Source organism: Procambarus clarkii, chromosome 22 (assembly GCF_040958095.1).
Source record: "Procambarus clarkii isolate CNS0578487 chromosome 22, FALCON_Pclarkii_2.0, whole genome shotgun sequence".
NCBI classification, from domain to species: Eukaryota; Metazoa; Arthropoda; class Malacostraca; order Decapoda; family Cambaridae; genus Procambarus; species Procambarus clarkii.
The window spans coordinates 25,180,737-25,193,834 of record NC_091171.1 but is presented as its reverse complement, the minus strand read 5'-3'; the positions used below and the strand labels follow the sequence as shown (position 1 = coordinate 25,193,834).

Below are 13,098 nucleotides of genomic sequence, written 5' to 3'. Positions count from 1 at the left end.
CTATATTTAAAAATTATATTCAGTATATAGTCATTAAATTAGTGTACATATACAGGCACATAGTGTTTATACCAGCTGTTAATAGTCTGTAAAGATACATGCACCTTTCTCGCTGTTAACCTTCCTCTATTTAGTTTAAGTATTCTGGATGCTCTTAAACCAACGCATTTACTATTACTGTCATTAAGTGTTAAGTGCAGAGCGGCGCAGCTGGCGTTGGTCAGCGGTAAGACCAGACTAGACACCAGCAGGCCGCGTGTGTGAGGGCTGTTAGTGCTAAGTAACTATAACAAAGAAGGCACCAAGCCAGGAAGGCTGTGTAGCACTGTTATTGCTAAATGGTCACACATTAGATCATCCACAATATCAGAATCATGGGCTGTGTACGACAAGATAAATCCAATAGTCCTATCGCAGATCACACCTAGTTTCTTGTAACATGATTGCATCGTTAACACCTGATTGATTGTTGCAGTTGGCACATTTAGTACCTAAGCCTGGGTGGGTAATAAGTCTTCACTATGAGCTGCCGGAATGTATTCTAAGGACAATAAACTTGTTTGATGAAGGCTGTTCGCTGGTCCAGTGACCACTATTGCCAACTTATCCTTAACTCCTTTGAGACTTACAATGTTTTTCTATCAGTGTGATGCTAGTCAGAGGCAAGTCCAATATATGGTGGTTGTTGTAAAGTTGGCATGAGTAGGCGGTGGGGGAGTATTTAAGTATTACATTTATTCATACCAGTTCATGAGTACACGAATCTTGTAGCCATTTCTAAATATTGTTCATATGGATCTAAATATTGTTCACATGGTTTTCCTGTCCGTTTGAAAACCAAAAGCCACCACCAGGGTGCAGTGTCAGTTTTCTCCCCAGGCGGGAGTAAGCGGAAAAGCCCTAGCTTGGATAAGGAATTACTAACAGGCAGGAGCCTGAGAATAGCAGTAAGGGACCAGAAGTCAGACTGACTTGAGGTAACGAGTGGAATACCTCAAGGATCGGTACTGGGACCAGTTTTATTTCTGTTATAAGTGAACGACATGTCTGTAGGAGTCGAGTCCTATATGTCGATGTTCGCGGATGACGAGAAATTAATAAGACTAGTTGTGGCAGATAAGGATTGTAGGATACCCCAAGTAAACACTATTCACAGTTTTATAAATAGGTATGATAGTGAGGTAGGACAGGAGTAATTGCTTTCAACAACCGGCGGCTTGAAAAGCAGGATCCAACTGCCAATGCTCGATCCTGCAGGCATAAATAGGTGAGTACAAATTGGTGAGTACACACACACACACACACACACACACACACACACACACACACACACACACACACGACCAAAGAGCCAAAGCTCAACCCCCGCAAGCACAAATAGGTGAGTAAACACACATTATTTAGCATGGGTGGTACACGCACAAGGGGGACTCAAGTGGAAGCCGAGTACTCAAATGAGCCACAGAGACATTAGAAAAAACTTTTTCAGTGTCAGAGTAGTTAGTAAATGGAATGTATTAGGCAGTGATGTGGTTATCTTCTTAAAGTTATCTTGAGATGATTTCGGGGCTTAGCGTCCCAGCGGCCCGGTCCTCGACTAGGCCTCCTTTTTGTTACACACCCCCAGGAAGCAGCCCGTAGCAGCTGTCTAACTCCCAGGTACCTATTTACTGCTAGGTAACAGGGGCATCAGGGTGAAAGAAACATTTTGCCCATTTGTCTCCGCCTCCACCGGGGATCGAACCCGGAACCTCAGGACTACGAATCCGAAGCGCTGTCCACCCAGCTTGTCAGGCGCAGGTGGAGGTGGCAGACTCTATACAGTCTTAGATGTAGATATGATAGAGCCCAATAACTCAGGAAATCTGTACACCAGTAGATTGACAGTTGAGAGGCGGGACCAGAGAGCCGAAGCTCAATAACCGCAAGCAAAATTAGATGAGCGCACACACACGATACAGAATAGGAGATGAAGTACTTAATGAAACGGAAAGAGAGAAAGATCTAGGAATTGATATCACACCAAACCTGTCTCCTGAAGCCCACATAAAAAAAATTACGTCTGCGGCATATGCAAGGCTGGCTAACATCAGAACAGCCTTCAGGAGCCTGTGTAAGGAATCGTTTAGAATCTTGTACACCACATACGTAAGACCAATCTTGGAGTATGCGGCCCCAGCATGGAGCTCGTACCTTGTCAAGCACAAGACGTAGCTGGAAAAAGTTCAGAGGTATGCCACTAGACTGGTCCCCAGAACTAAGAGGCATGAGTTACGAGGAAAGACTGCGGGAAATGCACCTTACAATATTGGAAGACAGAAGAGTGAGGGGAGACATGATCACTACCTACAAAATCCTCAGGGGAATTGACAGGGTAGACAAAGATAAACTATTCAACACTGGCGGTACCCGAACAAGGGGACACAGGCGGAAACTGAGTACTCACGTGAGCCACAGAGACGTTAGAAGGAACTTTTTCAGTGTCAGAGTAGTTAACGGATGGAATGCATTAGGCAGTGATGTGGTGGAGGCTGACTCCATACACAGTTTTAAATGTAGATATGATAGAGCCCAGTAGGCTCAGGAATCTGTACACCAGTTGACAGTTGAGAGGCGGGACCAAAGAGCCAAAGCTCAACCCCTGCAAGCACAATCAGGTGAGTACAATTAGGTGAGTACAAACACACACACACAGTGGACAGCGCCCTGGGATCGTAGTCCTAAGGGCCCGGGTTCGAACCCCGGCGGAGGCAGAAACAAATGGGCAGTTTCTTTCACCCTGGTGCCCCCTGTTCACCTAACAGTAAATAGGTACCTGGGAGTTAGACAGCTGCTATGGGCTGCTTCCTGGGGATTGTGTGTGTGTGTGTGTGTGTGTGTGTGTGTGTGTGTGTGTGTGTGTGTGTGTGTACTCACCTATTTGTACTCACTTATTTGTGCTTGCGGGGGTTGAGCTTTGGCTCTTTGGTCCCGCCTCTCAACTGTCAATCAACTGGTGTACAGATTCCTGAGCCTACTGGGCTCTATCATATCTACATTTAAAACTGTGTATGGAGTCAGCCTCCACCACATCACTGCCTAATGAATTCCATCCGTTAACTACTCTGACACTGAAAAAGTTCCTTCTAACGTCTCTGTGGCTCATGTGAGTACTCAGTTTCCATCTGTGTCCCCTTGTTCGCGTCCCACCAGTGTTGAATAGTTATCCTTGTTTACCCGGTCGATTCCTCTGAGGATTTTGTAGGTTGTGATCATGTCTCCCCTTACTCTTCTGTCTTCCAGTGTCGTAAGGTGCATTTCCCGCAGCCTTTCCTCGTAACTCATGCCTCTTAGTTCTGGGACTAGTCTAGTGGCATACCTTTGGACTTTTTCCAGCTTCGTCTTGTGCTTGACAAGGTACGGGCTCCATGCTGGGGCCGCATACTCCAGGATTGATCTTACATATGTGGTGTACAAGATTCGTGTGTGTGTGTGAGAAATATATGTAGTAGACATTATAGAAAAAATACATTGGTTAGAAAGTCGGGGCCCAAAAGCTAATATCCCGATTCCACTGGCATAAATAGTAAATACACAGGGAGTAGAAACACGACGAGCCAAACAAGTGGAAGTTCTGGAGAGGAATTTCTTAGTACAGCATATACATGCTGTACTAAGAGAAAGGGGAAAGAGGCACCTAGTCTACTGGATCAGACCGTCACCTAAAATGAGGAAGATGTGGCGACCTTAGAGCATGAACCACCTCTGGCAGTGTCATGACCACACACAAAACACGGCAGTGTCATGACCACACACAAAACACGGCAGTGTCATGATCACACACAAAACACGGCAGTGTCATGACCACACACAAAACACGGCAGGGTCATGACCACACACAAAACACGGCAGTGTCATGACCACACACAAAACACGGCAGTGTCATGACCACACACAAAACACGGCAGTGTCATGACCACACACAAAACACGGCAGTGTCATGACCACACACAAAACACGGCAGTGTCATGACCACACACAAAACACGGCAGTGTCATGACCACACACAAAACACGGCAGTGTCATGACCACACACAAAAGACGGCGAGGAGCTACAGAAGTTGCAACAAGAGAACCCTCCTTAAATTGAGAGAAAGTAGGATAAGGTGATGTTTATCATAGGTGGAAGCTGGACATGCAAACGTATCAAATAAATGTAAGGAGAGCCTCGTACCCTGTACCGGTGATCAAAATGTTAAATGAATTAAAAGAAGTTGTGGAAGCCACCTCTATCCAAAATTTTAGACAAGGAAATCGAACATCAGTAAAGCTAAATAATGATGCAAAACTAACACACACGTGCACTGTGTGTGGGGTGTGTCCTGTACACTGTGTGGGTGTGTGTCCTGTACACTGTGTGGGTGTGTCCTGTACACTGTGTGGGTGTGTCCTGTACACTGTGTGGGTGTGTCCTGTACACTGTGTGGATGTGTGTCCTGTACACTGTGTGGGTGTGTCCTGTACACTGTGTGGGTGTGTCCTGTACACTGTGTGGGTGTGTGTCCTGTACACTGTGTGGGTGTGTCCTGTACACTGTGTGGGTGTGTCCTGTACACTGTGTGGGTGTGTGTCCTGTACACTGTGTGGGTGTGTCCTGTACACTGTGTGGGTGTGTCCTGTACACTGTGTGGGTGTGTCCTGTACACTGTGTGGGTGTGTCCTGTACACTGTGTGGGTGTGTGTCCTGTACACTGTGTGGGTGTGTGTCCTGTACACTGTGTGGGTGTGTCCTGTACACTGTGTGGGTGTGTCCTGTACACTGTGTGGGTGTGTCCTGTACACTGTATGTGGGTGTGTCCTGTACACTGTGTGGGTGTGTCCTGTACACTATGTGGGTGTGTCCTGTACACTATGTGGGTGTGTCCTATACACTGTGTGGGTGTGTCCTGTACACTATGTGGGTGTGTCCTGTACACTGTGTGGGTGTGTACTATACACTGTGTGGGTGTGTACTATACACTGTGTGGGTGTGTACTATACACTGTGTGGGTGTGTACTATACACTGTGTGGGTGTGTCCTGTACACTGTGTGGGTGTGTCCTGTACACTGTGTGGGTGTGTCCTGTACACTGTGTGGGTGTGTCCTGTACACTGTGTGGGGGTGTCCAATACACTGTGTGGGGGTGTCCTGTACACTGTGTGGGTGTGTCCTGTACACTGTGTGGGTGTGTCCTGTACACTGTGGGTGTGTGTCCTTGATTATCTTGAGATTATCTTGAGATGATTTCGGGGCTTTTAGTGTCCCCGCGGCCCGGTCCTTGACCAGGCCTCCACCCCCAGGAAGCAGCCCGTGACAGCTGACTAACACCCAGGTACCTATTTTACTGCTAGGTAACAGGGGCATAGGGTGAAAGAAACTCTGCCCATTGTTTCTCGCCGGCGCCTGGGATCGAACCCAGGACCACAGGATCACAAGTCCAGCGTGCTGTCCGCTCGGCCGACCGGCTCCCACTGTACACAATACATGTGTCCTGTACACTGTGTGGGTGTGTGTCCTGTACACTGTGTGGGTGTGTCCTGTGCACTGCGTGGGTGTGTCCTGTACACTGTGTGGGTGTGTCCTGTACACTGTGTGGGTGTGTCCTGTACACTATGTGGGTGTGTCATATACACTGTGTGGGTGTGTGTCCTGTACACTGTGTGGGTGTGCCCTGTACACTGTGTGTGGGTGTGTCCTGTACACTGTGTGGGTGTGTCCTGTACACTGTGTGGGTGTGTCCTGTACACTGTGTGGGTGTGTCCTGTACACTGTGTGGATGTGTCCTGTACACTGTGTGGATGTGTCCTATACACTGTGTGGGTGTGTCATATACACTGTGTAGGGGGTGTCCAATACACTGTGCTGGTGTGTCCTATACACTGTGTGGGTGTGTCCTGTACACTGTGCGGGTGTGTCCTGTACACTGTGTGGGTGTGTCCAATACACTGTGCGGGGGTGTACTAAACACTGTGTGTGTGTCCCCAATACCACAAACCTAGAGATCTCTCACCTGTGTTAGTAGCGCCGAGTTGCTCAGGTGTTGGAGGGGACAAAGGCAGGTGTTTAAGCAAGCTGCTCATGTCTAACCAAACCCAGGTCCAACATGTGCCTCGTACACTCGTATCGTTGACCCTGAAGAATTATACTGTCTCCTTGTCGGTGTCTGCTCCGTGGATACGACCACAGGCTGTAACACCCATCACTAATTCTTGCTCTCTTCGCAAGCTGTACCACCACGCCCTTCACTGTGATCACGGTCACAACCTTCACGGTCACCAAGATCTTGAGGGCGTAACAAGGTACCAGGCGTGAGGGTGGTCAGCTAGACTAAGGTGGAAGTGGTGGTCGTGGGGCTGGTGAGTATCGAGCTAGTAAACCTTATCTCGACACACTATCTCGGCTATCGAGCCACTGCGGTGATAGCAGCAGTAGATAAACCCAGCACCAGGATATATATTGGATAAAAGCACGCAGCGCACAGACGGCTGTTCATGAGAGTGTGTGCGCGCGTTAATGTGCGTTACTGAGACGCATACCTTCAGTTTAGTTTATTATTATTATTATGTACATAATACCCATTCCGGGAGTGGTAACGGAGAAGGTTGCAGAGGCACATAATGGGTTCAGGAAATGAACCCCCAAATTCGTTCATCTAAGTAAGTTACAGCATTGATGAGCTAGTTACGAAGATTGTGTACATATGCATTAACAGTATATTCATAGTTTATCAAACTAACATCATCGAGTCCCACAAGAGGTCCAAACACTACCAAAGTTTAGTATAATTAGTTAGACGGAGCAAGGGTTTGGCTGTATCTTCCCCTGATCTGCTCTCCGCTCTGAAATGCGTGTATATTGTTCAGATGTGTTTACCTGCCATGTCTGTGGAGGTAAGTTGCCTTGTATAGTAACGTTGGGATGATCTGTACACCATCTAGCAGTGAGAAGTAGTGGAATAGGGGCACCAACCCGTCCTCGACTCAAGTCCATTCCATCCAGCGGTTGACCCCACAGACGCATTCATCAATTTGAACATGCAGTTCATTCAAAACCGGAATTTTCTCAAATATAAATTAATATTATAATATATTAGCATATTGTGTATATATAGGCATAGGATAGGTTAGGTTAGGTGTTTAGGTTCTGTTGGCGATTATTTGTATTTGTCGTACGTGGGTGAAGCATTTATAGCGTTGTGATTCGAACAAAATTCGTTAGTGAAGCACTTGTTCCGGTTATGTTCGAACGTCAGCAGTTGTGAGTCGTGTGTAAACCGTTTTTCATTCATAAACAGAGGGTTTGGCGGGTGCATGGAATCACTTTTGGATCTTTGTTTGGAGGACGGGCTGGTTCTCTTACATATAGTACAGTTGGTTACTGAGTTGGTTACTTGCCCGTCCTCCAAACAAAGACCCAAAAGTGATTCCATGCACCCGCCAAACCCCCTGTTTATGAATGAAAATCGCTTTACACACGCCTCACAACTGATGACGTTCGAACACTTCGGAACAAGTGCTTCACTGACGAATTTTGTTCGAAGCACAACGCTATAGATGCTTCACCCACCTACTACAAATACAAATAATCGCCAACATAACCTTACCTAACCTATGCCTATATATGTGCATTATGCTAATATATTATAATATTAGAAAAAATTCCCGTTTTGAATGAACAGCATGGAAAAATTTAAGAATGCGTCTGTGGGGTTGACCGCTGGATGTAATGGACTTAGAGTCGAGGACGGGTTGAAGAGAACATAGCTCGATCCGTCTATGAAGGACAGACGTAGATGTATGTATTGCAGCCCGTCCTCCAAACAAAGATCCAAAAGTGATTCCATTCACCCGCCAAACCCCCTGTTTATGAATGAAAAGCGGTTTACACACGACTCACAACTGCTGACGTTCGAACATATCCGGAACAAGTGTTTCACTGACGAATTTTGTTCGAACCACAACGCTATAAATGCTTCACCCACGTACTACAAATATAAATAATCGCCAACAGAACCTAAACACCTAACCTAACCTAACCTATGCCTATATATGCACAATATGCTAATATATTATAATATTAATTTATACTTGAGAAAATTCCCGTTTTGAATGAACAGCATGTTAAAATTTATGAATGCGTCTGTGGGGTTGACTGCTGAATGTAATGGACTTGAGTCGAGGACGGGTTGATGTATTGTGTGTATGTTGGTTTACATTGGAAAAGCACTTCAATCGCCTTCTGTGGTTGGGTGCTCAATAACCATGTGCACAATACGTAGGATAACAAAGCTCTAAACCTTGTCTAAGAAGAGTGTATGATGTAAAAGCACTTAGTTACCTGGTATGAATGAGTGCTCAGTAACTCACGTCACTATCTGTTGTCAACTGTAAATGAATGCCCGTCTGTGGTAGAAAATACATTAAAAAAATAAATACAGTCTAGTTCTAATACATTGTTTGTAGGTTAATATAGTGTAATAAGATGAGGTATCCGTCCACCCAGATCCGTGTGGATGTTTTTCGTAGAGTTTAAAGTTACTTTCGTCGTTTACCGGCGCATTTTCATTATTTACTCGAAAACGATTAATTAAATTCATTCGGGTTACAGTGAAGATAATGTGTTGAGAGGATGGTTACAATGCTGAGAGTATTTACAGTGACCTGCTGCCCCTAGAAACCATATGCAAAGTGAACATAACACAACACTAACCAGGAACATGCTAGTAAATAATACAAAAAATCCTGGAATCTACTGCTAACCAAAGATTGCAAATCCTGGCAGCCGTACTTATATAAAAAAGACATTTAAATGGCGAAGAGAAAGATATGAAAAAAGAATAAAAATTAAATAGCATCGTAAAAAAAAAAAAAAAAAAAAAAAAAAAAAAAAAAAAAAAAACAGAGCCTAAAGGGACAAAATCTACGTCAGATAAGGTTTGTTAAGAAGGTTAGAACATTTAACTCTGTGCCGAGAAGTAAGAGTCAAAAAGTAACAACGCCAGGACTATGGTTCCTGTTGGGCATGTTGTGTATGAGATAATTCGACAAGACAGCGTCTATGAAGAATAGAGGCAGGAAAGATTATTTTAGAAGACCAATCTATTGTATGAAGAGTCCTTAACATGACAGATAGCATTCTTTGTATTTGGATACTTCCGCGGTACCTATTGAATGCTAACTGAAAATAAACATCAGTTGAATGCAAAAAAGTGCCCAAACGTCTCGGACTTGACGCAGGAATTTAACCCTTGACCTTTCGGTTTTGGTCAGACTACGTTGACTACAGCATTACGGGAAATATGTCATTTCTTTCTCTAGTCTTGAAGACGATACAGATGTAGCAGGCTTCAGTGAGACGCGGTACAAATAGGTTTATAACCATAAAAAAGACAAATAATAGCATGCAGTTAAATTTTATTTGCTAGAGGTTAAGTCAACATTTGAACACTGTGAGTACAGTACTTCATCCCTTTCCAAAATATTAGCTCAAGAGTTAACTATAAACATGAATGAAAACACAATTCACTGTAAAAAATTATATAATATAAATTGGGTTATTTATATATGATGAAGCGTTTTTGTACTAAAACTAAATCATAATAATGTATACTATTAATGTGAAATTTCCTACAATATAGTATGTTAAGAAGGAACTATACCATAGTATTTTAACATAGCAGTATATACAGTCTAACTGTAAAGATTTGTTATGAGAATAAGCATTTTTGTTTGATAATAGCAAGTGCAATATTTTGTTTACAAAAAGCATTTTCTTGACCATTTAGGGGAAAAAAATCACAATTAAAAGTATTTTATGACTTTATAAGATACATATTTTATCATATGGTGGTATTTTGTAATGATTTCTGCAAAGTGTATGGTAAAAGTTCAGAGATCTCCTCTTAAATAAACGTAACTAAATCCTTTGTAATAGTTCTGTTCCTCTTGTCCACATGAGAAAAGGACCCACCTTGCTGGCATGGTTGCGGGAGAGATTCTGATCATACAGCGACTAACTCAGAGTAGAACCATCCCACCAACCTAGAGAGAAAATATAAGAAGTGCTGAATTGTGAGTATAACAACAGTAGTTTTATTTGTATGTATTCGTTTTCATTTTATCACGGGTGATTCCAGGCCACAGGTAGCCATTTTTGGGGGTGGGGAGGGAGAGACCTTTTAGTATCCTGTTCAAACCAAACTTTCTGTAGGAGGCGGGACCCCTACATGAGCAGTTTCTGACTACCAGCACGGTGCCCTTCTCAAGCCTTTTCCAATCTTGAGAGAGTCCAGGAGGCAGGAATAGGTTGTGTTCCTATCTGTCTTCCGTTCAACATGTGGTGCTCCATGTTTCTACCACCCTCCCTCTCTCGTGGGCACTCTCTGCCCCCGCTCATCTCCGTCCAGTCTTTGTCAGGAAGAGGACAAAAACAATGGCTTCTAGCTTTTATCAAGTCAGAAACTTTTTAAGTCAAAATGTTTGGCGACCCACTCAAAATGAGTCAGATATAAGGGAAATATGATCCGAAGCACCCTTTGGAATGAGTGACCTCTATATGACAGTGTTAGGGTATCTAATGGAAGCTGGTTCGACTGGTCCAAAAATAAAATGAAAAGGCAAAAGGCCGAAATTTCAAAGGTAAAATTATGAGACAGTAAGAGAATTTATATCATAAGTTCCATAGGTCATAGACGTCAGAGAAGACCATGTAACATGGAGTTACTGAAATTTGTTGGAAAGTAGTTGAAGAGTGTGTTGTTGTTTTAAGGGAGGACAATGAAAAACACTGTATCATCCCATGGTGTAATCAAAGGTGTAAAGATACTAACTGTATAAGATAAGCACGAGGGCATGGAAGATTTAGAGAGGAGCAACAGAGGGCCAAGAATGAATACCTCAGGGAAAAAAAATTCATAAAAAATAGAGCAAATAAAGCAGACCCAGCGCAAGATGCTCCACAACCACCTAATATGGAAAACAACATTACAGGAACATGTTATAAAACTCAGGATAGAAGACACATTCACAGATGTTGACAGAGAAATACATGAGATATTACTAGAAATTCTGAGAAATCTTCACAGCAGTAAGGGAGAGTACCTCAGCTGAATCGGATGGTCCGATGGTGTCAAACCAAACAGCACTAGAGGACTTTCAGATATCCAGAGAACTGGAGGGGGCATTACTAAGGCTGTGGGACATCCTGGAACTAGACACTAATAACGCTGTGGGACTTACTGGAAGTGGACACTACTGAGGCCGTGGGACCTGCTGGAACTCGACATTACTAAGACTAAGAAAACTAATGGAAATTTACACTACAAAGACAGTAGAACTTAGTGGAACTGGACACTAAGACTGTTGGACCTGCTGGAACTGGACACTATTAAGGTTGTGGAACCTGCTGGAACAGGACACTACTAAGGCTATGGGACCTGCTGGAACTGGACACCATTAAGTTTGTGGAACCTGCCAGAACTGGACATTATTAAGGTTGTGGAACCTCCTGGAACTGGACACTACCAAGGCTGAGACCCGACAGAATTTCACAATAGATACCGAGAGTGACAGTTGAAGCACTATGCGTGGCAATTTAAAACTATGATTTATAACCCACTGAAAACAAGTGAACTACAATAAATCTGGAAGACAGCCAATGTAACAAAAAATAAAAACAGACAAACGGCACTAAAAACATACCGGTGTCCCCTACAAGTAGTACTATGGAAGGTGATGGTACCTCTCTTGGTACATGTATTCATTACATGAAAAATATACACTGGTTGTATTACATTGTATAGATACATGATACCTTATTGCTATGCCATGTATCATTACTTGCAATGAGTATAAACAAACTGGTAAACAGAAAGGCAAAGATTTCAATCACATCCCAAATAAATTAAAAACCAAATTTACTAAATAACTTACAGATATACCTAAAATGTTTCGCTTAATTAGCAGCTTTATACAATACGCAAACACTATACCTACTAACTAACCACTGTAACATGTCACATTGTATATTTTTTACAAATATAATATTAAAAATATTTATTATTAGAGCCCTGCTGTTAATAAGCAATACATCCTCTATATATCCCATTATTATCTCTTAAAATATCTTCATCACAACTCTTGCAAAACTCACCAATGCATTATTCAACTTTCATAATACAGTATTATACTTTACTCACTTTTATTTGAGAAAAATGATTTAAATCCCATCACCATTAACACTTCCAACTGCTCTCTAACCAGGTCAGCCTCTGTTCCATCTGAAAAAATAACCAAACCAGATATTGGTCAACTGTTTAAGGAGAGCAACCCGAAGACCTTATCTTTAACCCCTGCCCAGTTATAACATCTCTGCTCACACTACACACACAAACGTTTTCATGATTAGAAATTACATCAGAAAACACGTGATTCGGTTACGCGTAAGTATCTACGTAGAAAAAATCAACGAAAATTCTGAACGTTTTCGTGTATCAACACATTATCAAGGAATACAGACAAAAAAGAAATGGGATTATATATCCCCTTCACCAGAGTATGTTATTATCTAAAAATCTTAATATCAAATAATGAAGGTGGCATGATTGAATGGGATAGACTATTCCTTAATTCTTGGAATGTACTACATCTCATACAATTATTCCTTACATAATTTTATGTTTATTACAAATCTTACCAATTATAAAGCTATCTAATTTATATAATTCTGAATATACATTAATTCCATCTAATTTAATATTTTTTCTAAATGAAGATTCAGTAATATGTCTTTCACTAACTAATTAACTTCACAATTTTGCACGAATTTGTCTAGTCAAATGAATGATTAAAATCTCTTGCACTGCCCGCCGATTAACACACCTAAATATTTTGAAAAAACATTTCAAAAAACTAATTCTTATAGTAATATACACCATTATGCCCTATTCTCTAAAAACAATTAACATAAATTTCTTGCTACCCATAATTTGCCTGTACTCGCACAAAATTAACAGACGTTCTTCAACGTTATTCATTCACTTTAATTAAAACATACAATCCTGAGCTTGAAAGGTTTCTCAA

The 13,098-nt window shown here is 42.4% G+C and overlaps 2 protein-coding genes across 2 annotated transcripts in view; both read right to left on the bottom strand.

Annotated features, from left to right (window-relative positions):
- Positions 1-6,168, bottom strand: part of LOC123758075 (allantoinase) — a 59,869-nt gene extending 53,701 nt beyond the window's left edge. Inside the window, exon 1 of the mRNA XM_045742264.2 lies at positions 6,030-6,168. The gene's annotated coding sequence lies outside the window, so the exon portion shown is untranslated. The remainder of the gene's footprint in view (positions 1-6,029) is intronic.
- Positions 6,169-9,415: 3,247 nt separating this feature from the next.
- Positions 9,416-13,098, bottom strand: part of LOC123758086 (uncharacterized) — a 13,453-nt gene continuing 9,770 nt past the window's right edge. The window contains exons 5-6 of the mRNA XM_045742275.2: positions 12,216-12,296; positions 9,416-10,059 (exon numbers count right to left, since the gene is read on the bottom strand). Coding sequence (XP_045598231.1) covers positions 10,031-10,059; positions 12,216-12,296 — 110 coding nt within the window. The 3' untranslated portion in view covers positions 9,416-10,030. The remainder of the gene's footprint in view (positions 10,060-12,215; positions 12,297-13,098) is intronic.